This window comes from Cavia porcellus, unplaced genomic scaffold (assembly GCF_034190915.1).
Source record: "Cavia porcellus strain 051 isolate PalLab524CR breed Dunkin Hartley unplaced genomic scaffold, mCavPor4.1 scaffold_18, whole genome shotgun sequence".
Taxonomy (NCBI): domain Eukaryota; kingdom Metazoa; phylum Chordata; class Mammalia; order Rodentia; family Caviidae; genus Cavia; species Cavia porcellus.
In genome coordinates this window covers 55,095,970-55,121,271 of record NW_026947501.1, presented here as the reverse complement: position 1 = coordinate 55,121,271, position 25,302 = coordinate 55,095,970, and the positions used below count along the sequence as shown (strand labels likewise).

General features: G+C 48.2%; 1 protein-coding gene across 7 annotated transcripts in view; it reads left to right on the top strand.

Annotated features, from left to right (window-relative positions):
* Window positions 1-313: 313 nt before the first annotated feature.
* Bcl2l11 (BCL2 like 11) overlaps window positions 314-25,302 on the top strand; it is a 40,241-nt gene continuing 15,252 nt past the window's right edge. Inside the window, exons 1-4 of one of the 7 annotated variants that reach the window (XM_023562999.2) lie at window positions 317-702; window positions 3,096-3,232; window positions 3,401-3,490; window positions 24,301-24,410. In XM_023562999.2, coding sequence (XP_023418767.1) covers window positions 3,109-3,232; window positions 3,401-3,490; window positions 24,301-24,410 — 324 coding nt within the window. In that variant the 5' untranslated portion in view covers window positions 317-702; window positions 3,096-3,108. The other 6 variants (XM_013147393.2, XM_013147388.3, XM_023563000.2 and 3 more) reach the window with 6 other exon arrangements.

The window sequence follows — 25,302 nt, the reverse complement described above, 5'->3', positions numbered from 1 at the left end:
CAGGGCTCTCGAGGGTGGCTAGGGCCAGGCAGGGCGCAGAACGTGCCCGAGCGCCCCCTCTGTTCCGCCTGCAGGCCGCGGCTGCCACCCGGAGGGGAAAGGCGAGCCGGCGCTTCTTTGGGGGGAGGGGCGCGCACGCAACCGTCTGCCCGCCGAGTCACTCTGGTAAACACGCCTGGCTCGGCGGCGCGCGCGGCAGGGAACCCGGAGGGGCCAGCCCCGCCTTTACCTGTCGCAGCCTGCACGCGCCGGCGCGGGGGTGGGGCTTGCCCTCCCTCCCGCGGAGGCGGGACGTAGCGGGGGCGGGGCCCGCGGTGATTGGGCGCTGGCGCAGGGCAGTCAGTCTGAGCTAGGCTGCAGGGCAGAGCAGGTTTCACTTCGCTCCGCTCAGCCTCTGGGTCGCCAGCTTGCTGGAGCGCTGCGTCTTGCATCGTCGTCGTCGTCGTCGTCGTCGTCGTCGTCGTCGTCGTGATCGTGATCGTCGTCGTGATCGTGATCGTGATCGTGGTCGTGGTCGTGGTCGTGGTCGTGGTCGTGGTCGCCGCCGCCGCCAGCTTATTCTTGCAGTTCCTCTACGAGCCTTGCAGCATCGTCACTGGCAGAGCTTGAGTTGCCCCGCTCCCGCCGCCACCACCTTGGTGCCCTTCCCTGGCCCTGGTACCCCCAATGTCTGACTCTGATTCGCGAACTGAGAAGCGCAAGGTAAATACCTCCGTATTCCGAGGAACCGGCTGGGGACGGATAGAGGACGGGCGCCGATGCCCGAGCGGCTCCATCTAGTGCCAGCTTCCTGCGCACGTGCAGGCCGAGACGCGCGAATCTGCACCGTTTATCGCCGGCCCGGAGGGTGCCATCGGTGCAGGTCGGATCTGGGGACCGATCGTCCGCGCCGAAGCTGCGATCACTTGACCCAACTGTGGCTCGGGTCGGGATGCGCATGGGGTGGCGGAGCGGCGAAGGTGGAAGAGCGCTTGTTTTCGGTACCGACCGGGAAGCCGGCGACCCGCTCCGCGGTACCGGGTTGTGTCCCCAATCGGGAAGGCTCACTGGCGGTCCCCGCGAGGCGACCGTGCTGTTTGATGGGTCTCGAGTTTTGGCTGTTAGATGCGAGGGTTCGCGGAACTCCGTTGGTGATTTAACTTAACAAGCCTGTGGTTTGATTTTTATGTCATTCAGGCCGAGGTTTCAGGGCATCGGCTAAGGGTTCCCTCTTGAACGTGCGTGGGGCTCCTGCTAGATCTGTACGCACTCGTCGTAGTGTGTCAGCCCCAGAATCCACGGACAGCGAGAAGCCAGAACTTGGTCGGGCTCCCGGGCCAGGCTGTTCTAGCGGCTGGCGCGTGCCGGTTTGCCCCGGGACGCCCACCCTTGGGGGTTCCTTTCCCTCGGGCAGGAGCTGTTTCCCAAAGTGAGAGCTGCCCACCGGATGCTGGAGATGGGGTGTGAATGTGCACGCCCCTGACAAGGAGTGGACGCTCAGATTGGTTTCGTGTCCGCGGCGCGCGGGGAGACGGAGTTGCAGGAATCCGGAGGAGCTGCAGCCGAGCGAGTGCGGCCCTTTGGGGTCCTCACCCCGACCCGCTTCAATGTGCTTGTGAGAACTGCCTGGCCGGGTCTCGGGAGAGTGCAGGCCGATTTTGTTTCCAAATGATCAGAGCGGCGGGAAGTCCTGCGGCGAGCGCGCTGTCCCGGCCGAGCCCAGGGGCGGGGCAGCCAGAGCTGCCGGACTCCCGAAGCTCTGGCCAAGGCCGTTCGCGAAGCGCTTGCAGGCGAGTTTGTCAACAATCGCCGCGCCTGCGGCAGCCGGACCCATAAGCGCCGCCCCCGCCGCCGCTGCCCATTGGCTGCAGCGCCGAGCCACCGCGCGCGGGCCAATTGAGAACGCAGGCACCCGGCGCCGGCGGCGCGGGGAGGTCTGCAGTGCCGGCCGCGGCGGGCGCAGTGCGCGAGGGGAGGAGCGGGAGGAGGCGGAGGATGTTCCCGGCGGCCGCGGCCGGCGCAGCGCGGGCCAGAGGCGCGGCGCGCGAAACTGTCGGCTGCCGGGTGCAGCGTGGTGGCAGCGGCCGGCGGGCGGAGAGGCGTGGGTTCTGCGCTGCCCTGGGGCCCCCGAACCTAGCTGGGCTTAGTCTCCTGCGTTGCCTCCACCGTGACAATCAGAGGGCGCCGGGTCGGCGCCGGGCGCGGGTTGGACGCCGCTGGGCCCGAGCCGGGGCGCGGACGCTACGCTCGGAAGGGAAGGGGCGGACGTGAGTGGCAGTGCGGTGGCCTCTGGAGGGGAGGGTCTGGGCAGAGGGGCGGTGCGCCTGGTGTTGGCTAGCGCGCGGGGAGCTAGTTGCGGACTTTGCACGGGGTGTGAGGGCATGGCTGGGGCGGGGGGTCCCACACTTGGAGCTGTGCACCGAGCACTATGTCTGCAGATCAGGGAAGTTCTGTCCGGTTCGGTGCGGCGCGCTGGCAGGACCCGAAGGGACTGGGGGCGGAGAGCGCCGGGGCCGGGCCGAGCCGCGCTCCGAGTTACAAACTCTATTGTGACGCACTTACTACGGCTGACGGCCGCTGCCAAACCTTCCCCAGACTTGCTGCCCTCAGCAGTTTCGGCAAACAATGGGGCCGGAGCAGGGAACGCGGCCAGCAGCGGCAGCCCGCAATCGCTGCATCTGCGCCTGCTGCTGTGCTGCAGCGCGGTATCTGATCCCGGGAAATCAGAACCCGCTGGGAGTTTCTGACTTGATTCAAGTCTGTCCCGAGCAAAAAGCACATGTGAATAGACTTCAGACAGACTGCTGCTCTTGGGACTTGTGTATTTGTTTATGTAGACGCACCAGTTTCACGAGTAATTGACATTGTTACTGTTTTGTTGGGTGGTTTGGTTCCACCTCCCCACCATCACCACCACAAAGAAGATAATCATACGTTTGTTATTTCAAGTGCATTTTATTTCGGAGGTTGTTGGAGAAGTAAACAACCTCCCAACTTGATTTTAAAGTACTGTATTGGGGATGAACTCTTGAGTCTTAATAGGTGAAGGTTTGCATTTATCTCACTGTAATTACTGTTTTGCTGGATAATCTTAGATTTGTTTCTTTTCCTTGCAGAAAAAAAGACCAAATGGCCAAGCAACCTTCCGATGTAAGTTGTGAGTGTGACAGAGAAGGTGGACAATTGCAGCCTGCTGAGAGGCCATCCCAGCTCAGGGCTGGGGCCCCAACCTCCCTACAGACGGAGCCCCAAGGTAATCCTGAAGGCGCAGGGGACCGCTCCCCCCACGGCAGCCCTCAGGGCCCGCTGGCCCCACCGGCCAGTCCTGGCCCTTTTGCTACCAGATCCCCGCTATTCATCTTTGTGAGAAGATCTTCCCTGCTGTCTCGATCCTCCAGTGGGTATTTCTCTTTTGACACAGACAGGAGCCCGGCACCCATGAGTTGTGACAAATCAACACAAACCCCAAGTCCTCCTTGCCAGGCCTTCAACCATTATCTCAGTGCAATGGGTAAGCATTGCCCGGGGAAGAGGCAGTTGGCATGTGAGTGTGTGAATATCTGTTTCAAGGCTGTGTAGCATTTAAAGTCCCTTTGCAGAACCATCAACTGTTGTGTGCTGTAAGTTGATGGGTGTGGAGGATGTGTCAAAATACCACGCTGACATTTTTCTAAAGTGTGACAAGGTATAATAGTGCTTCAGCCTTAGGGGCTGTAAAGCTTGAATCTCTATCCCTTCATTAAGCTAAAGCATTTACGGCTTGGTTTACCCACTAGTGTACATGTTCTACTTGCAAAGGACCTGCTCAGTTATGGAAAACAGCTAACTACAACTAAAGGTGTAACAAGTTAATGACTTTCAAAACTAATGTTTGTAAAAATGAACTCTTCTGCAGAAGGACCACCAACACTGGTCTGTGAAAATGGTGTGTCTTATGCTGAAGTTCCCCTTTGGGTTGATTCAGAGTACTTGGATGTAGTGCTAATGAGGTTAGGTTATAGATTTTTTTTTTAATTTTTATTTTGAAAGTATACAACAAAACAAGTCAGAATAAAGCCAACTAAGATCGTACAGTGAAATTGGTACAGAACTTCACAGTAGGTTACCGGGATAACAGTAATAGGTATCACAGTATATTTTGTTATCTTTATAATAGTTGTTCTTTCAATCCTGTATATCAAAATGAGATGAAATATAGAACACTATAGAACTTAACAAAACAGAATACTGAATAGAGCAGTATCACTAATCAGAAAGAGCAAAACAGTAATAAAAATATTTGCCTTCAAAGAAATGGTAGAAGGAAGTCCCCCTTATTTGCTATGGTCAACCTTGCAGGAGATGCTCAGATTTCTGGTTCCCATTTGCTAATGGAGGGGGGGGGGAGATAGGGGAAGTAGGATATTTGACTCTAGGCCATGTAGCAGTAGGTTCACTATTGCTAAGCAGGGAGGCAGGATGGTCATTTGTTTTCACACCGTCCTCAGTTCCAACATGGCGTGGATCTCAGGAGACACTGCTGGGTCTCCCCCTGGAAAGGCTGCAGTCTGCCACCCTGCCTCCGTTTACCAGGAGGGGAGGTGCTGGCTTGGCTTCCCAGAGTCCTAAGTTCCAACATGGCGTGGATCTCAGGAGATACTGCTAGTTCTCCCCTTGGAAGCTAGGTTATAGATTTTTATTTCAAGAATTAAAGGCAGGGTTAAGATCTGAAATAGGATACCCTAGAGGCCTGAAGTTGGCAGTGAGGGTGCTGACCTGGTGAGGGCAGGGATGTGTTGGAAAGCATTTGCTTCTCTACCTGGCTGTGCTAGGAGGACGTGTGGGCTCAGCAGCAGGTCTTCCTATATTGCAGGATGGTCCAGGAATGGAAATTTCGAGGCCTAGTGTTCTGACATTCAAACATTGACATTTAGGTCCTTTCAAACATCGTATAAACCACGTTGCAATGTCTGTAAGCTTGGTTGGCCTCTCTGCTCTGCTAGCTTGTGACTTGGTACAGTTCTGGTGACCAAGGTGAAGGGGAAAGTCTCTAGGTTTAATGGGCTCCTCTCCACTAGTGGAAAAGGCTGATGTCATGATCACTGTGTACCACGCTCACATTTGGCATCTGTCCAGATCAGTCCTTCCTCAATAAGTAAGACACAAGTAAAAATGATAGTGTTATTGATTAGGAAAGCCAATAAAGATTCTAGTAAGATTTTAGTTCATACCTCGCTAAAGGCCCATTGCTTGAATTCTGGAGCACAGAGAGACATTTTGTATTTGTAAATGTGGTACAGCATGGTCTTCACCCCCTTCAGTGAGCTCCACTGGGTGGGTGTTCCAGAGCTAGGCAGAGCCTCAGAGACTAGTCAGTCCATACATGATGGGCAATCAGGCAAAGCTGTAGGAATTCTAGCGGCCATGACTGGCTGCACAGCTCCTGCTGAGTGCTGGGGCCCCTCGGAGAAAGCAACCAGAAGTTGTACTACTGCCACTGCTTCAGTCAGTGCCAGGGCTACTGCTCCTCAGTTGATGTCAGCCTTAGAAGTTGTTGGAGCCGCTGCGGATGAAACAGTCCAGGTTACGTATGAAGCGACATAGTTATTACTGAGTGAATGGGCCTTTATGGCATGTTATGTTTAAAAAGCTGTTATTCTAAGGACCCTGTGGAAGCTATTACACTTTCACACTGCAGGCCTGTACCGTAGTCTGTGCAGGTGGTGGCTGAATGTATGAAAATAGTTTCTCCTTCCTGTTTCATAGGAATGGTGGACGTGTGCGTGTGATTTTTACTTTACTGTAAAGACAAGTCATGCCTCTTTTTTGTGGTGACAGACACCACTTAACGAGCTAATTATAATGTAAGCACTGTTCCTTGAGATGACAGATACAGAACTTTAAAGATTACAGTCGAGCTTGTGAGCCAGAGTTATTGGTTATACCTGCAGAATAAAGGAATGGATCCTCAAGTGTTAATGTATAACTGCATTCCATTAGATTGCTGTGATAGCTTAGGGTTGAATGCATAGGAATAAATGATAAATTGCCAGGAGTTTGTTTGAATTGATCTACCAAGGTAAAGATTTTAGCATCTAAGTTCTCCCCCTTTGTTTAGGGAGGAGGAGTTAGGGTAGGGAGAAAGACAGGAAATGCAGTACTAGTCAGAGGGGAAAACTGAGACAAATGTGAGCTTGTTAAACCTATTTTTCCCCTAGTACTGGGGATGGAATCTAGGGGTACGATACCATTGGGTTACCTCAACCTCATTTATTTATTTAAAGATGAGATCTTGCTAATTTGCGTAGGCTGGATTTGAACCTTTATTCCTCCGGCCTCAGCCTCCTGAGTGACTGGGGGCCTGTGCCATCGAGCTGATGGTTTTGCAGGCGATCCTGGTTTTCCCTGGCCACCATCGCAGTCTTTTTTCTCCAAAGACTGATCTGTTAAGTGGTTCTCTTATCCTTTTGGCCTTGTTTGGTATTCCTTGCTCAACCATTTTCATGAAGATCTTCAGTGATGGTTTTCATAATTTATTGCAAAATGCATTTTTTATAAAGACGTCTTTATGATCGGTGTGAACCACTGGAACATAAATGTGAGGTTACAAAGAGGTTCTCCTTAGCCAGGGGCTCCTTTAGTCACAGAATAGTTTTGTGTTCAGCGCCTTGCAGTAGAAGATGGCACATCCTGAGGTTTTATTGATCCTTGTGTCTTTGTTTTAATGAGAAAGTAAAAGTTTTAGCAGGGGTGCGTAGCAATCAGGCATTTGCACTAGAAAATGTTCACTTTTCTGCCTCAGTCTGTGAGTTTTCTGAAGATGAGATGAAAGAATACTACATTTATTGTGGGAAAATGAAGTTGTAACACTTCAACTCCATTTTGGAGTTGAGAAAAGTTTAGAATCTGGATATTGACTCCCTGTGTCGTGATCGTAACCGACTTCAGCGTTACAGTTGTTTGCTGGCACCCCTATATGCTGCTATTTGCCCTCCTCTCTGTACCCCTCGGCATCATATGCGTACACCCCCACAGTGCGCGTGCAGCTGGTAATTATCTGGCCCCTCCTGTCAGGTGGAGAGCTCCTTTGGGTGCTGCAGATCTAGAGAGAACAGAGCCCGGGAGATACTAATCACTCTTATTTTTCTATGGATGTCATGTTGAAATAGTACTTTTAATGTACATGTAAATATAATTTTTATGACAGTAAAATAACAGCATCAAACTTACCGTCTCGACCATTTATTTTCAAGTGTGCAGTTCAGTCGTGTTCTGCACCTTCCCGTTGTTGTGCAGCCAGTCTCCAGAACTTTTTCATCTTGCAGAATTGAAACTTCACACCTACCCATTAAATAACTCCCCTTCCAGCTCTTCCCCCTACAACTGGAAACCACCATTCTACCTTCTGTCCGTATAATTTTGACTACTTTAGGTGAAATTATACAGTATTTGTCCCTTTGTGACTGGCTTATTTCATGTAGTATAGTTTCATCAAAGTTCCCCTGTAATGTAATATGAGGTTCCTTCCTTTTCAGGGCTCAGTACTATTCCAGTATGAGTAGGTACATTGTGTTTATCCGTGCACCACATAATGGACACTTGGTTTGCTGCTGTCTTTTGGCCCTTCTAAAGAGTGCTGTCATGAATGTGTGCAAATAGCTTTTCATGATCCTACTTGTCTTAGTTACTTTTTCTCCTTCCTGAGACAATATACCCCATGCCCAAAGTTAAAGGAGGAAAAGTTTATTTTGGGTCACAGTTTATAGAGATTTCAGTCCATTATCAACGAGCTCCACACAGGCTGGCACAGCAGAGGGGCATCACAGAGCAGGCACAAACCAGCAGAACCCAGCCAGCAGCAAGTGATGGCAGCAGCTCTTTCTTTCTCTTATATTCTTTCCATCCATGCTACTCGCCCGGAAGTGACACTCACACCCAGGGCAGGGGGGCACTCTTAATACCAGCTCATACACCCTAGATCCAGCCGCCTGTGAAAGCCCCACCTGTGATCACATGAGGTTTTGGGGGACATCTAGATACAAGCTGTAACACTGCGCTGAACTGTTCTGGATCTATACCCAGAAGTGGGATGGCTGGCTTCTATGGTAATTTGGGGAGAATTGCCATTTTTGTATTTCCCCTGGTGAGTCTTAGAATCCATGCACAAATATGACTCTTACCAGTATTTAGATGTACAGGTACTTGGGTTTCCTTCATGGGGATCTTACCATTTTTAGTACATACAGCTTGTTACTGGTTTGTGTGTTTGTTTTAGATTTATTTTTAAATGTTGGAAGCATTTAATAGTACTGTATTTTTCATTTCGGTTTGCTTGTGTTCCTTTTTAGGAAATACATTTGGTTTTCCTGTATTGATTTTTGTCTCCTGAAGCTTTGCTGAACTTAATTCTAAAGGTTTTTATATTTCCTAGATTTCTTGATCTGTGTATAGTCAGTCGTGTAAACTGCAAATAGTGGGTAGGGTAACTTTTTCATTTTCCTTTCTTTACATTCTTTCTTTGTCTTGCCCTATTGTTAACAGCGAGGATTTTTACTACTTACGTTTAATAAGAATGACAGGAACAGACATCCATACCTTGTTCCTAGTCTTGGAAAAAAACTTTCTATCTTTAACCATTAAATTTAATCACTAACTGTTAAGTGTTTTACAGATACTCTTTAAAAAGGTGAAGTTTTATCTTTATTTGCAGATTGCTATGTTTTTATCGTGCGTGGCGCTAGATTTTCTAAAGTGTTTTGTGCCATTTGATAGGACTGATTTTATCATATCAGCCTGTTGATAGGGTGCTCTACGCGGTTGGATTTGCAGTGTAAATCTACCTGGCCTGGGACCAGATGTACAGGGCTTAAATGTTTTTCAGTGCTGTACTCTCTAGTGAAGCGATCTGGGCTGGAAGATTTCTTCCTGGAACTTGTAGATCTGAATTTAATTTCTTAGTGTTATGGGGACTATTCAGGTTGTTTATGTCATTTTCATTGAGTTGTAGAATTCTGTGAGTTTTGAGGAATTGGTCCCTGTCTTATAAGCTGTTGGATTTCTGTGTGTGAAAAGTCTTTGTTGTGTGTCCTTACAGCCTAACGGAGGTAATATTGTGAGATGTGGGTAATATGTTTGCTTATTTTTTCTGATAACTTGTGTCTTTTTCAAGCCTGTGAACCTTTCTGAAGGTTTATTAGTTTTCTTAAGTCAACTTTTTGTTGCATTGACTTTTCTCTGTTGTTTCCCTGTTCCCAATTTCATTGTTTATTTCCTCTTCCTGCTTGCTTGGTGTTTATGTTCTTCTAGTTATCTTGAGATAGGAACTCGGAATAATGTTTTGAGACCATTCCTCTTTGCTAATATAAGCATTTAGTGCTAGAAGTTTCCTTCTCACCTGTGTTTGAGTTGCATACCATGTATTTTGGACTATTGTGGTTTCATTTTCATTGTGTTCTGTATATTTTTATTTTCTGTGAGGTATCCTTTGACCCTGGCTTATTCACAAGTGGGCTGTTCCCAAGTGTGTGGAGATTGTGCTGTTGTCTTTATTGTTTTCTTTGATTTCATTAGGTCAGAGAATATGCACTGCCTGGTTTTTATCTTTTAAACTTGCTGAGGTTTGTTTCACAGCTTAAGATACGGTCTACTCACAGAATGATCCATGAGTCTGTAAAAAAAAAATCTTACATTAGGGGTGGGGTGTGTGTGTGTGTGATTTTTCTATGTAGGGTGCTGCTGTGGATCGAGTCTCGGTGATTGCTGCTGTGTCTGTTCCTTTAGCCCTTAAGTTTGCCTTGCATGTTTTAAGGCTGTGTTGTTTGACAGCGAAACATTTAGCATCCTGTCTTCCAAGTCACTTAATTTTACATTGACATTATGTCTCCTACTCATTTGGTCCGTTTTATCGCGGCTGTAAAGTCCACTTTGTGAATATAGCTGCTTCTGCTTTTTAAAATGTCAATTATGTTACTGTCCCTGTGATCTTTTTCCATCCTTTCACTTTCAACCTACATATATTGTTCTTGAAATAAGTTTTTTGTGTATATTACCTCGTTCAATAAAGTTATCTTACCTATTTGGCCAAGGCTATCTTTTAAACAATATGTTTAGACCATTTACATTTGAGGTGTTTGCATAATAAATGTGCCATTATTTTGGTTTCTGCTTGCTGTTTATTATTTCTTTTTTTTAACCATATTTGGTTATTTGAACATTTTTAGGGCTCCATCTTGGTGGTGGTTACAGTACCTTCTTAAAAATGCATTATTTGAAATAGTTTTTTAGTGGTTATTTTTGCATATACACATATGTAGTATAACATATTGCAACTATGCTAGGATCAGTGGCATCCATGTATTAGGGCTTCAGCCACAGCATAGAAACTTTTACTTACTGTTCAGTTGTTAGATTCCTTTACTACTTTTCAGATGTAATTGTCTTAAGTATACCTTGAGCACTATAGCGGGTGGGGGTGCAAGTTTTGCTTTAGCCATAAAATAGGATTTAAAAAGCCCACAAGAAATTTACCCGGTTTATCCCCTGTATGCTGTTTTTCCATTCCAGCGTTCTCTCCTTTTGGAAGTACAGAGCCTTCCATTAACATTTCCTCTCCGTTTGGAGCTCCCATGATAGGCCTGTGAGCAGCACATCCTCTTAGCTGTTCTCAGGAGAACATTGTTTTCTATTCCTTCTGAAAGACATTTCACGCAATAGTGCAGTTTTCTTTCAGTGCTAGAAAAACATCCCACTTCTGTTTGCCTCCATGGTTTTAGATGAGAAATCTGCTTTACTTCTAGTCGGTGTCTTCCCGAAAGTTCTGAGTTGTGTCTTTCCGTAAGTTAGAAGTCATTTCTCGTTGGGCTGCTTTCAAGCTTTTGGGTCCTTTTCTGGTCCCTTCCTCTCTTTCTTTTGGGACTCTGATGCTAAGAATAGTCATGCTTTGATGAGTCCTGTGGGTCCTCAAAACCATTCAGTTTTCTCAATCCTATTTTCTCTCTGTTTAGGTGGAAGAAATTCTATTGATGTGTCTATTCTCTTCCTGTCATTTATGCTCTATTATTGAACACATCAGCTAAGTTTGTAAAATTAAATTGTATTCTTCAACTTTTTAAAGATTTCTGAGCCTGGGGATTTCACTCAGTGGCAGAGCACCTGCCTAGCATATGTGAGGTCCTGAATTTGATTCCTGGCACCCTTCTCCCAAAAAAACATTTCTTCCAGCTTTTGCCAAATGAAGTGGAAGCTCAGATTCCTTTGTGACCTTTCACTGGCACTCCTGGCAAAAGTGGGGAGATCAGCTCACCTGACTTCAGTGAGTTTGGTTATAGTTGGGGCGTGGTCCACTGGGCCTCCCTGGCTGCTCCTGACACCCAGAGTGAGAGAACGGTGCAGGGCTGCCTCCTCCCTGCCAGCTGCTTCCCTCCTACACCAGGGTCGGAGGGGGCCGCCAACCTCTAAGCCCGCCTTCCTCTACCTGCTTCTCCCTGGTTAATGCGTTGCTGCTGCTGTGTGCAGGGTCCACACCCCTGCTTTGCACTCCTGCCTTGCTCAGGTGAGGTCATGTGCTAGTGCTTGCCCGGAGACTTTCCTGGCAGTTCGATGCAGGCGGAGATCCCACTTACCTACCCCAAATGGAGTCGGAGCCTCCACTGCTTCCACAGGGCAGTGACTGGACAGTGCTGGGGCAGGGCGGCAGGATCACCTCTGCCTGGGCAGGCAGCCTGCAGACTGGGGCTGGGACAAGAGCACCTCTTCTCCTGGTGGCATGGGATCAGCTGAAAGATGCGCTGCCCACTGGCCACCCTGGAGCGCTGGTATTTTTTTCCCCATGCTTTTCAGATAGAACAGGGCTTCCTTTTGTAGGGTCACCTTCTCCCCCAGCCACTTGGCGGGGCAGCCTCCTAGAGTGTTGTCCCTCTGTGCCTGTGGGAGATTCTCAATTGGAAGGTTCCACTACAGCCGCTCTGGGCCACATGGAAAGTGACAAGAAGGCCACAGCTCGCCACATCATTCCCCACCTATTTCCCTGCGCTCACCTGTCTTTTGAGGGCTGGGCTCTTAGTTTTAAGAAGGAAGATCTGGGGACATTGAGCTCCTCCTCAGTGGAAATCTGTATTTTCCTTTATTTACAACTGGAATTTATCTGCTCAGGCCACCATAGCAGAGTACCGTAGGCGTATGTGGCTTAAAAGCAACAGGAATTAATTCCTTACAATTCTGAAGGCTGGGAAATCCTGGATCAAGGTAGATTCCTATCTGGTTAGGGGCTCACTTCCTGATTCAAAGACAGCACCTTCAGCCTGTGTCCTCACAAAGAGGAAAAGGTGAGGTCATACCACGAAGACACCCTCTTCTGATACTGTCACTGTGGGGTTAGGTTTTAGCATGCAATTATTTGGGGGACACAGGCATTTTGTTCTGTATTAAGGAGGTCTGTGGTGGTAGGTTTGGGGACATCTGTCTACTAAGAATTGCCACTCGAAGGCAAGGATACTTTAGTGTCTGTCCTGCTGGAAAACCAATAGGGTCTGTGGTCCTCCTTACTGTACTAGACGAGCCTCCATGAACCCCAGCTGTCCCTACTCCATCCCACCCTCCACACCAGAATTAAATTGGTCTGTTGAGCAACCTTGGTCCCCCGACTTCCTCTGCAAGTGATGAAATTCCCAGCCTGTCCAGTCCTTTGGTTGTTCCTCCTGGTCAGCAGCTGGGAATTCTCTGTGCGGTCCCATCCTGTCCTTCCCGAGCTCCCTAATTCACGCAGCCGCACACCCTCACACTTGCTCTGCAGGCAGGCCCAGAGCGGAGGACCCAGCACTCCCATCTCATTCAGGAAACCCTAACAGCAGGCAGTGTACACATAAGAAGGGTTATCATAGCACTGTTTATACAGCCGGATAACCAGCTTCCGCGGTCCTAACGGGATCAAGAATCCCTGAGTTATTCAGCATCCTTCTGACACATTGAGGTGCTGGCATTTTCCTCATATAAAAAGAGATAGTCACTCTGTAACCATGTTCCTAGTATGAGCTTAAGTTTCATAAGGTTACAGAAAGGGTATTAAAGAAGCTCATAGGCATAGCACAAAGATAAGGAAAGTCTGTCACTGTCACAGTTTGCAGTGGGTATTATTACCTTCATGTCACTCTTGGGCTTGTGCCTTTCCACCCCTGCAGAATCATCACAGGCAGTGTCTGTAAGAACAACCCTAATGATAGCCACTGTTAAGTTTTGCTCTGAGCCTTTGGTTACCCAGCAGTCGCATCCCAGAGGGCAGGTGAAGTCCACTTGTACAGTGTAGTGTTAGGTGGCCTTTCATAATCTGTGAAATTCATCAGAAGGGGAACTTGTCTGGACATGTGACCATAATTCTAATCTTCCTGGTCCCAGGGCAGATAAGGGCACAAAAAAGGAGAAAATCTTCTGCAGATACTGACCTGGCAGGGATTTGGGGGGGGGGGGGGTCTGAACACTGCCCCGAGGAGAACCTGGGCTCCGTTGCCAAGTCCTTGGGCCGTGGAGAAACATCTGGAAGCCCCTGCCCTTCTGTGCTTGCTGAGGACACCTGATGGTCGATTTGATGTGGCAGAAGTTTGACCGAGTTCACAGATGAGCATGTGCAGCAGTGGTGGTCTTCAGACAGGAAACCCAGGGCGGCGTCTCCCGTTAGTCCAGGGAGTTGGCTCTGGGAGTGTCGACTCCCTGCACAGGTGCTGCCCTTTCCTTCCCCAAGGCAATTAAACTCAATTGGTGAGAAAACAGAGAATTAGCCATCCTTCACTTAAATGTTGGCATTTCCTTCTGCGTAACTGAGTTACAAATCCTTCCTGGTCACTTCTTGGTCTTTCCCATGCAGAGGGACTGGTATTAGCAGTCCGCATAAACACCATCTACTTACTAGCCAGGCCACTGTGGTTTGGAAGAATTTGCTCACCCCAGGGTGAGATCCCCAGCATCCTGTGGGAAGCTCTCACTCACCTGTGTTCTCAAGTCTGGCTTGAACCAGGACCACGTGATTCATGACGAGCACTGGGGTGGCTGAGATTCAGAGAGTGAATCCCAGGGAGGGCAGCTGGCCACATTTTCCCTCCCACTCATGCCTCTACCCATGGTTCCCTGGACAGAGTGAGGGCCTTGACTGGGTCTGGCCACCCTGAGCTGAGGCCTCTATGCTCACAGCAAGGCCGCCTGTCGCTCTCATGGGCTGTCTGTGGACCCAGAAGTGGGGGTTTTATGGCAGTTTTGGAGCACGGAAGTGACCTGGGACCTTGGAAGAGGGTCTAGGTTTTGTCTCATTTTGAAGCCTGGCCCTGAGCTTGGGTCTTTGCCACTGATATCTGCCCCCTGCAGAAGGCGAAATGTTTGGTTCCTTTGGGCTTTGCTATCCTTCCTTGTGGGAAGTTTGCAGCTGAAAGTTTCTGGGAACCAGGAATACAGCTCAGTGGTAACCCAGGTGCCCAGCACATGCAAGGCTCTGGCTTCCATCTGCTGAACAAGTAAGGTTCTTTTCTTACTGATTCATCTGGTGTTTGGTTCCTTGAGAAATTTCTTAATCCGAAGTAATGAATTCTGGATAGATACAATATTAGTCTAGCTGAGAATTTCAGTTTTAGTTTTACCGTACTTGGGCATAAATTCTACTCAACTGGTCAGAGCAACTTATAAACCTAAAGAAGAGGTTGGTGCCCATGGCAGGAATGCGAATATTTGTGGATTTATAAAGAACCAAGCGATACTTAATTTGGTATAGGACACCAGCAGTTGCCCTGGGTCCACTTGGGCTTTGTGGGGTGTGGCTGTGAAGGCCACCGCTGTGCCTTCTGTGGAGCGCAGGCTTGCAGGGCGGTGTTTATGTTCTCTCCCTTCCCCTCTGGTGGTGTGGTGTGAAGTGTGCCATTGCAGCAGGTGATCTGCCCAGTGCTGGCCCTTCCACTAACCCGTGCAGCCTCAGGGCAAGTCCTTGAGCCTGGCCAAGGACCGCTGTCCTGCTCTGAAGTGGAAGGATGTCGTGGCCATTCTAGTGGTCCATGCCTTTTGGGAGAAGCAAAGCTGCTTTGAAAGGGAACAGCCGTTTTGTAGATGCTACACAGTGATTTCTAAGAGCAGAACAGCTGAGTGTTAGGCAGCCCTTCTGCCCTACAAAGGAAGGGGTGGCAGGCATCAGACAGGAGGAGAAGGAAGTATGGGGGTACCTGAACAGATCGAGAGCCTCAGAGCACTGAACATCAGACGTGTCTTGGAGCATGAGTTCTGTACATCTTTAACGGCAATGAGTGACTCCTCCTGTCCACTCTTTTGGTTCTGGGACAGAAGATAAGTTCTGCATGGGAGATACAGCACAGTTGTGTATGCCACATTTTTCACATTTTACAGCCTGGGCCACCCAAGCCTCCCTAGACGGGGCTGCAGGGAGTTCACATGGTGGCTTGGGCACAAACTGCCCATCTGGTTGACTACTCCTTAGGCCACTCACCCTGCTCACAAGCCTTTCCATGTCCCTACTTTGAAAACAGCATTTGCTTCTTCTGACATTTCTTTCTGTCTTGGAGAGCTTATGTGTGCCTGTCATCCTGGGTGGTGGGATGTCGCCTCGGCTAGAATGTGCTTCACATGCTTGCTCAGAAGACACACACACACACACACACACACACACACACACACACACACACAAGTATGCTGTCTAGGTTTCCTGAGAGCAGTCACATGGCCCTACTGGGACAGACACATACTTCAAGGACAAAAACTTAAACCATTAACCATCCAGGCACAATGATTGCATCTTTGTGATTATGCAAAATAGTGTCTGGAATGGAGGTAAGAAGTTTTGTTTCTCTTTTATACAAAACCAGCTAAAAAGAGGCAGCTGTCTTCTGTGAATTTGCTTAAGTGAGAAGCTTTCATTGTGTCTGCTCCTCACCGGGTGTAATCCATGACCTTCCATCTGTGTCGAATTAGAACTTCACTCAGTATATATGGCCGTCATACACTCTAACTTTAATACGGGTAGGCCGTGTTCCATGTTTTTTAAAAACGATGGAAGGGGGGTTAGCTTTTGAGAAACCTGGATTTACTCTTGTTCTTGACCCACGGCTTTTAGTCCTTGCTACTGTTGGGATGAGAAGGTCGTGTTTGAAATTTTAATGTGAAATTAGGAGAAAAGATGTTTATCACCTGTTTCCTGCTGGTGGTATTAGATTTCATAGGGGAAGAGACATGTTCCTGAGCCAGAAATTTTTATATTTATGGTATAAATTCTCATCCCCTCCTCCCCCCAATATATCATTTATGGCTGGAAGCACTTTATGGCTACTGAAAGCTGGCAGGTTCAGATTTTGTTAAAGTCTCTTACAGAGGCATAGACTTAAGTGAGCTAATGCGTATGGAGTTGTGTACTTACTTTTAAAAGATCTATAAAGTCATTTTTTTGTAGTCATATTTGCAGTGTTGATGTAGTAACTGAGGAAATAGATGTTGTTCTGAATAGGAAACTGTTGGCACTGGTGGTAGAAGGGGTGTAGGGTTAATGTCTTTGTCCTAAAGTGAGTTCCGAGTTGATCTTCAGTTTGACTGTCCCTGGTTTGAGGGTTTTACTCTTCATTATTGTTAGATGACACAGTCAGCGCTGTTGGTCCTCTGAATGTGCTTTGGAGGCGGAGTGTCCCAGGAACGTGGGGATAGGGTCAGTGCACAGAAGCCAGGGAGCAGAAACGCCCTTCATCTTGCCCTGCCAGGTGCCACTGTGTCCTGTTTGGAGCAGCAGTTGCAGGAGCTATGCAGGGAAGGGGCAGGGTGGTGACAAAGTGGTTTTGCCATGGCACATTTGGAAGGAGCTGGCCCAGGACTGAGTTTGGGGGATACGGTGGCAGCTTCGTTGCTGCGAGATGATATTTAAGAGAGATTATGGATCGCCAGAGTCACCATGGGGCTGAGGTGAGAGGGGAACCTTTCAGTCTCCTATGAGGAAGAACCCTGAGCACTCGGCGCCCTTCAGTGTGGACTGCGGTGACTTAGAACATGGAGCCCTGGCTCGGTGTCGCACAAGGGCCAGGAAGACCCGGTGTCCTATCAGAGGTCTCTTCCCTGGTGTGGGTGCTGGGCTTTTGTGACCAGAAGCCAAGTATGTGCTTGGGCGCAAGCGTCAGAGCCTGAGGTCTGTGTGTGCTCGTGGCGGATCCCTGCTATGTGTCGAGTACAGCTCAGGAGTGGATAACCAGGTCTGCAGGCGCTGAGTAAAACGTGCATGAGACAGCGCAGCCCGCTGACCGTAATACCTCTGGCTTTGTTCTTTATCGTAAGAAATGGCTGAAGGCAAAAGGAAAAGCTTCGTGGTTTCTAGTTTGCAGACTCCCGTCCAGCACCGCAGCCTTGTGGCACTTTCAGACGATCAGACTGGAAACTGACGAGAGGAGCACACTCTGACTCCCTAACTCCTGACCGCAGAAAGGCAGTGGGGAGCGCCTGGCAAGAGAAAGGAGAAGGGCACTGCCTCGTCCTGGGGCTTGGTCACTGGCGGTGGCCTCCTCCTAGCTGCAGTTTCTCAGGCTCTGCCTTGCATTCTTGCCGCTGTGTGTGCCGGGGGAAAAACAGATGGAGGAAGCCATGAGTTATATAATGCTGACCACCCTGGCCCTTTCTGTGTAACAGCATCATTTCCATCCAGCGGTCCACTGGGATTAATGGAAGACCTATTAAAAATGGAGCTGGGAAGGGGCCGGGGATTTAGCTCAGTGGCATAAGTGCCTGCATTGTAAGCAGGCAGTCATGAGTTCGATCCCTGGTACCGATAAAAATGAAAAAGACCAAAAAAAAAAAAAAAAATGGAGCTGGGAAAAACATACCTGGAAGGAGGAGCATGGTGTGTGTGTGTGTGTGTGTGTGTGTGTGTGTGTTTGAAATCGGTTTCTGACTCGTAATTCTGAGAGCCATCAGACTTGTGGATTTCAAACAGGACAGACTGGTCACGGTGACAGTGGCTCCTTTGCCCTGTGGCTCACAGGGAGCAGACAGGGTGGCCTGGCTCTCGGGAGGCCTTAGCAAGGCGGCCTCCACCGATTGGCTGATTGCTTCCTTCCTCTTGTGAGCTGTGGATAACTCTTGACTCAAAAAGATATTTCTGAAGATACTTAAGTAAGCCAATCATTGAGCTGGGTAAACATCCCAGCATTTTCATTCCCCAAATAAATTTTAAGCTTCAAAGGGGCCACCCGCAGAGGCAGCGTCTCCTCTGGACATTTTTGGGGTCTCTCCTTTGGAATTAGTTTAAAGCTGGTTTGAGGCCAGGGGGAAGTGGTTCCTTACAGGTCCCTTATGGCACTGGCTGGTGTAACCCAAGTCTCCTCGGGGAACAGAGATGGGTGACCCGAGGGTGTCTGGAAGGTGGGGCTCTCTCCCTCACAGCCCCAAGCCCACGTGCCAGCAGAGTGTGTGTGCATTTGGCTAGGCGTGTTCTTTGCGCTGCACGTAAGCAGCTGTTTTCTTCAGTGTCCTGTGCGAGCCTCATCCTGTCCGTCGGGAGATCAGGCGGTCCTCTCTTAGTTGTGAGTGGAATATCAGTCGACTTTTATTCATAGTGATATCTTTAAAACCTGGTCTTGAGTCTGCCGGAGAATTTGTGGATGATGGAACACCCACAGCTGGGGTACAGAGGGGAAGGTTCCTGCCAGTGCTGTGTTAGCATCTGATCCTGCGCAATGGTAGGCAGGGAATGACCCAGTTACCACCCCTTGCAGTGCGGGTTGCGCCAGCCTGCACCCAGCACACGTGCCCATGACATCCGAGGTCATTTTACGGCACTGTCATAGGCCCTGAGGGGCTGGACTTAGAATGGCAGCAAATGTCACAGTTCGACTTCTGTCCCTTTGAACACCTGCCGTTTGTGACAGCGTGGTGGCAGATACTGGCCATGTAAATAAGAGGGTTCAGTCTGACGGATGTTGGGCTCATTATAGTTGAACGATCTTGCTTTTTTATTTTCCTACTTTGGCTGGCAGCTCAACAGAAAGTCCTTTTCAGAAAAGCCCCAGCCTGATTTCACTATCAGCCACTTAACCACGATATTCATTCTTTTCCGTGACTGGGCTTTTAAGATTTCAAATGACTGTATACATTGGAAAAGAGTCCTGCGGTAGAATCAGAGCTCTTTACTAAATGACACTCAGCTTCGAGTTGCTGAAGTCTCCAGGTATTGGCAATGCCCTCCTCTTGCCCCTCCCTCACTCTCCCTTACCATGAAAAAAATGCACGGGTTACACCTCATGGTGTTTTGCCGGAGGAAATGAAGTTACCAGTGAGTTCTGGATTCCAAACAAAATAATTTCTAAGAGCCTGGATGAAAGTCCAGCTGACACAGGACACTTGACAGAACTGCCTGTGTTTGCCACTTTGTGTTGTGAAAGTTTTCGCTGGCGGCTTCTGTTCCAAGTAAAGAGAAAGCTAGACCTTGGAAGTCCCCTCTGGCTCAGTCTGATCAGCTGCAGGGTTGGTGGCTTTAGCCACAGTTTTCAACTTTGGAATTAGCTTCACTGTAAGAGCACCTTCTAATCCGTTGTTTTCTTAAAAGTTTAAGTTTCAGGTTTGTGGCATGAAGTGCTTTCTTAAATACTGAAACTTCATGTTCTCAAGGTAAAAAATGCACCCCTGCAGAATTTCTCTTTTGAAGAAGTCTTTTATGTGTGCTTAAAATTGCCTTCTAAGTTGAAAGCATGACCTTCCTACTTACCATTAAGAGCTTTTGTTTCAAGTGAAGGCCAATATTGACCAGGTAGTGATGTCTGCAGTTGTCAGACACATTACATAAAGCAAAATAAAGTGTTTGTGGTTGATGTTTCTTGTTCTTGTACCCAGGGGATATTCCTAGAGTTGTCTGTTCTTCACTGACTTACAGTGGGGACACTTGGGCAGGGGTGGAATCATAGGAGTGGTTTGGAGGAAGGTCACCTGCCAAGCACTCTGGGTCTCCAATTCCAGGGGTCACTTGGAAGACCATTCGTGTGGGTCTTCTTGCCTTTGTAATCTGTGCCCTGGGTGACTGGCACAGAACTAAGCCAACTGGTGCTGCAGGGTATAAATAAATACCTTAATCCTGCTCGAGCTGGCACCACCATGGAGCTGCCAGGCCAAAGCTGGTCAGCTGGGGCCCCCTTCTGTCCTGGTCTTTCCTCCTGCAGCATAAAACCAAATGTGAATCACTAATGTTACTCTAGTGACGAGTTTAGGAGCGGTTTCTCCATCCCCTTTTTTAAGATGCTGTACTTGGTCACCTGAGAAATAAGCTGTGAAATTTATACTGAACAATGCACTATATTGACAGATTAAAATTACTGCCCCAAACTGGGTGTGGTGGTACACACCTGTAATCCCAGCACTCTGGAGACAGAGGCAGGATCACCATAAGTTCGAGGCCAGCCTACACTACTCAGGGAAACCCTGCATCAGAAGATGCAGGCCCTGCAGTGAGATGCACCCTCCTGTCCTCAGAGGTCAGCCAACAGGTGGGACACCGTCACCCACATATGCTGGGCCTCAGAGCCTTTTAAAATGTTCCAAATCGAATTTTGGCTGCCTTATCTTTATCACCGAATGTCTGTGTCTTTCTGCAAGAAAAAACACTAGCCACTGCAGCTAGGCCTGGTGGTGCAGGGCTGTAAAGTTGAAGCCAGCCTGGGAAGCTTACTTACTGAAACATTGTCACAAAGTAAAAAGATTTTTAAAACCCTGGAGATGTAGCTCAGAGCCAAGGCCTGGGGTTCAATCCCCAGTACTTTGGAAAAAGAAACATAATTGCTTTTCAGAAACCAAACTGCTCAATGATAGAACACTTGCCTAGCTTGCACCCAGCCCCAGCACCAAAGAAACAAAACCATTGTTTAATAAAAACAAATAGATCAGGGAGGGTGATGGGTGGTAATGATCAAAATAGACTCTCTCTGCTTGCATGAAAATGCTACAATGAAACCTGATACTTTGTAAAATTAATCTGCACCCATAGATGAGAAGCAGATTGTGATAGGTGTATTAAAATAGCCCAGACCTCCCAGCCTGCTCTGCAAAATGTAACTACATTGTACAACACTGTTTTGTAATCAGTTTCTTAAATGACACCTAAGTACCGTTGATAGCTTGTTTACTAATCTGTAGCGGCTGCCAGCAAATTATAATGTATGCTGAGCCTGCCCGGCACAGTCCTGTGGTTCCTCTAACACTGCTCTTACATGCTCTTCTGAAAAAGATCAGGGCCCCGGGGCATCTCCCTTGTTTCTCACCCTTCCTGCATTTTTCTCAGGGTCTGGTCTGTGGATTATCTGTACCAGAACCACTTAAAGGGCTTTAATAAAGATTGCAGCCTCCTGGGCTCCTGGGACACTCCCACTGGTTGAAGCTAGCCAAAAGAGACCTCCTGGTAGGTCTGTTTGCATCTGTGTATTTGAGTTAACCAGCAGTTAGCTACTCAACTTCTCTTCCCAAAGAAGAAAGAGACCATCTGCTTATCTCCTTCCCCAGAAACCAGCAAGGCATTTATCTCAAAGATGAACAGGTGGAGTTTAGCCACCCAGGGACCCTGAGTTCCCTCTGAGCTGGGTCTGGCTTGCCGTGTTCTCTAGGTCTATGAGTTCTGATAAGCCAGCTTCTGCCCTGTACTGGCTCCTGGGATGGTGCTGTGAGTTTCCAGCCCCACGTGAACCAGACAAACCCTTCGCAGAGAAGATCAGCAGGTCAGGGGGAATTAACCCGGGGAGCAGTTTTTGGTTTTGGTTTCCATTGTGAGGTGTACGACACATATGCCCAAGTACCCCTGTCCAGAAGAAACCTGGCAGTTGATTGAAATACAACTTTTAATCCAGCAGAGTGTATATACTCTGGGAGCAGAGTTCAGATCCAAAACACCTCCTAGAATTCTTGTAGCCCCAGTATTTGCGTTTGTGAAGGAAATCTGTAAATTTTCTCCATTTATGCAACATTGGATAACTTGGTCCAATGTTTTTTTTCTGCTCTACTGGCTTGAAACACGGGCACCTTACTTTCAGGAATCTGCTTTGGATAATGGATTCTTCTTTATTTCGAACTCAGGGTTGAAGGCAGATTTCTCTCGGGTACAGCCTAGCGGAGGATTGCGTGGGATCCCAGTGTCATATGCACCAGCAGAAGATGCCACCCTTTCCTTTAGCTTTGTGAAGCTTCTAAACTGGGGGTGGGGGAGGGTACTAATAAAAGACCAGTTGGTTGCTAATAAAAGACCAGTAATGCCTGGGTACCTGAGATAGTCAATCCTTGAAGGACTGAAAGCTCAGGAAATATCGGTATATGACATCACTACCACCTGGCCTTGTATCTCCCCCGAAATGTTTTATTTTTCCAAAGAAAACGATTTTTATTGGTACATTTTAAATATGCATAAGGATCATATTCATCATAGGGAATTTGTCCCTGTGTAGAACATAACTCGATTCTTTTTTCCCATTCCCCTACCCTCCCTTCCACCCTCTTCCCCTCTTTATCTACAGAAGATTTGTTTTCATTTTTGAAGTCTTGTTTTTTGCCAGTGGTTCACAATGCAATTTTAATAGGCTTTACAGGTTGGCCTTAGAAATATTTGTGTGACAAGGATATGACCCAAGTAATTTTTTATGCTTGGACGTGGTTCAAGGGCCACACCTGACTTACCCCAAAGGCCCGCCCCCACCCCCAGCCTCCCCCTAGGCTGCCTTTAGCAGCTCACCCTGGCTGATTGAGAGAGTGCAGGGACTCTGGGGAGATGTGTGTTCCCACACCTCTGCACGCCTGGCTGGGGTACCTGCCTCTCTAAAGCCCCACAGCTACTTGGGCTCATTCCTAAGTGTATCTGAGTTGAAACCAAGAAGCAGAGAAAATGGGACTAGCATTTTGAGAGAAATTGGCAAAAAACAAAACAAAACAAAACAAAAAAAATGCTTAGTGTTCATTTGAACATGCTTTTAGAGAACTATGATTTGGTATCAGTTTTCTGGACTTTTTGCAGAAATATGAAAGGGGAAGCTATGTTCAGGGTTCCCGCGAAATCTGCGCAGCATAGGTTTACACACACTTGGGGGCGGTTAATACACGGAATGTGTGTTTAACTGCGAATGCCTCGTACGTGCTTTCACAGAAAGTGAACGTGAGTGGAACACGAGTAGCAGTTGAAATCCCAGAGTCTTATCTCTCTTCCTGCACACGGCACAAAACGGTTCTCTCCTCCTCGCAGGGTGATGCTGTGGGGTGTGAATACCGTTTTCCTGCTATCCGATGGGTTTGTTCTCTGTGTTCAGCTGGCACGAGCCTTGTAATGGTTTCATTAGCCAACAGAATAATGGTTATGGGTGTGGATGCTGGTGACAGCTTAATAAGAGGACCAGCCGCCCTCTTTTCTCTCCTTTCCAAAAAGCCTTTGCTTTCTGGCCCAGCACACCTCCTCTCCCCATGGTGTTTGCAGACTTGAACCTATCTTTACTGGCTGCATTAATATTGAAGCAAAATGTGCAGTTACGCTTTCTGTGGCCCTGGGTAGTGCTCAGGCTGTTGGTGTCACCCAGCCTACTTCCATAGAAACCAACTCGAGTTTCTCAGCTTCCCCATTTTCCTTTGGAAGGGATGACTGTTTGATCTTCATATTCCTAGGTAGTGGTTGACATTTTCCTAGGAACTTACCTGTTAGAAGGTTAAAATGGTTAATTTACTGACAACTCAATTTGGTTTTTTTTGTTTGTTTGTTTGTTTGGTCTTTTTCCTTTTTATCGGTACCAGGGATTGAACTCACGACTGCCTGCTTGCAAGGCAGGCGCTTATGCTGCTGAGCTAAATCCCCAGCCCCCTGACAACTCAATTTTTATGTTGTAGTATATTTCAAGTCTCTGTCCTCCCTCCCTCCCTCCCTCCCTCCCTCCTTCCTTCCTTCCTTCCTTCCTTCCTTCCTTCCTTTGCTAAGGAAGGAAAAGAACCCAGGTCCTTGTGCATGCTGGGCAAGGGCTGTACCGCTGAGCTGCACCCCATGTTTCTTGGGTGCTGTGCATTGTACTATTCTGCTGAGTGTGTAAGAAGTGCAAGTGAAAGGCAAGTGTGTAGAAATGGGACAGAATAGTCTTTAATTCTCGCAATTCTGAACCTCCAGTTGTGTAAAAGGAAATGAATCTGTGTCCCTATACTTTGGGCAGAATTATACAGCAGACCGTGGCTCTGTATGTGTAAGGCATGACTGGAGTTGTTGGGGTCTAGAAGCTTCCAGAAACGAGAGCGTGGGGGCGGGGAGGCAGCATCTCGGACCATACAGTGGAACATGGTTCATGCTGTGCAGACCACAGTGTGACTTCTCGTCTGTTTTTTCCCACACAGCTTCCATGAGGCAGTCTCAGGCTGGACCTCCGCATTTGCGCCCAGAGATATGGATCGCACAGGAATTGCGTCGCATCGGAGATGAGTTTAATGCCTCGTACCCAAGGCGGGTAAGGGTGTGTTTGCTACCCTTCTCCTCTCGTGCTTCCCACCCCTCCCGTACTATAAAAGAAAGAAAAATGAAGAGTGAGCGCTGCATACTGATCCTGGAAATGAATGTATTGCCTCCTCATGACCTTCCGTTGCGTGGCCTTGACTGTTCCCGTTTGTTTTGTGGCTGAATTTAAGTGATGGCTTAAATGACTTAAAAACATAGAATATGAGGCTGCAGAAGTATTTCATAAGCAGAGACCTTAAAACATCAGTGCTAAAAATATACATTATTGATAGGCTTTGAAACCCTCCAGTGTAAACATTAAAACCGTGGTTTTCAATCCCTGTGAAGTACTTCTGCACACCCTGTAGGCAGTTTGGATCAGAGTGGCAGAAATTTCAAATGTGAATTGTCACTGAGCTCCAGGGAGCAGTGTTAGCCCTAATCTAAAACTCCTGCCACCTGCAGCCGCCCTGAGTCTAAGGAGGGAGCTGTCCCCTTCTCACCCCTGCGGGGGTCCTTGCGCGTCTATTGGCGGGAGTGGTTCGTGGTTCGGGAGTCTCCTAATCAACAGCATGCAGCTCGGGGTGTACAACTTTTAGATAAAGGTGGTCGGCTGCCATGTAAACGTGGAGATGTATTCTCGATTCTTACAAAAAAAAAAAAAATACATCTTCTGTAGGTACAATGTATTTTTTTTTTTAAATTGTTTTTTGTTTTGTTTTGTTTTTTGCTTTTGTTTTCGTTTGCCTGGTGGAGTATCCTGTGTGACCATAGGGACCCTTTCCACTGCAGGGATGACTTGAGTGGCAGGCTTTATCTCTGGGACCCTGAGGAGCACAGGTCCTCTGAGGGCCACAGGGATAGTTGAGGAATCCGAATGGCTGAGCACGCTCCTCCCACCGCCT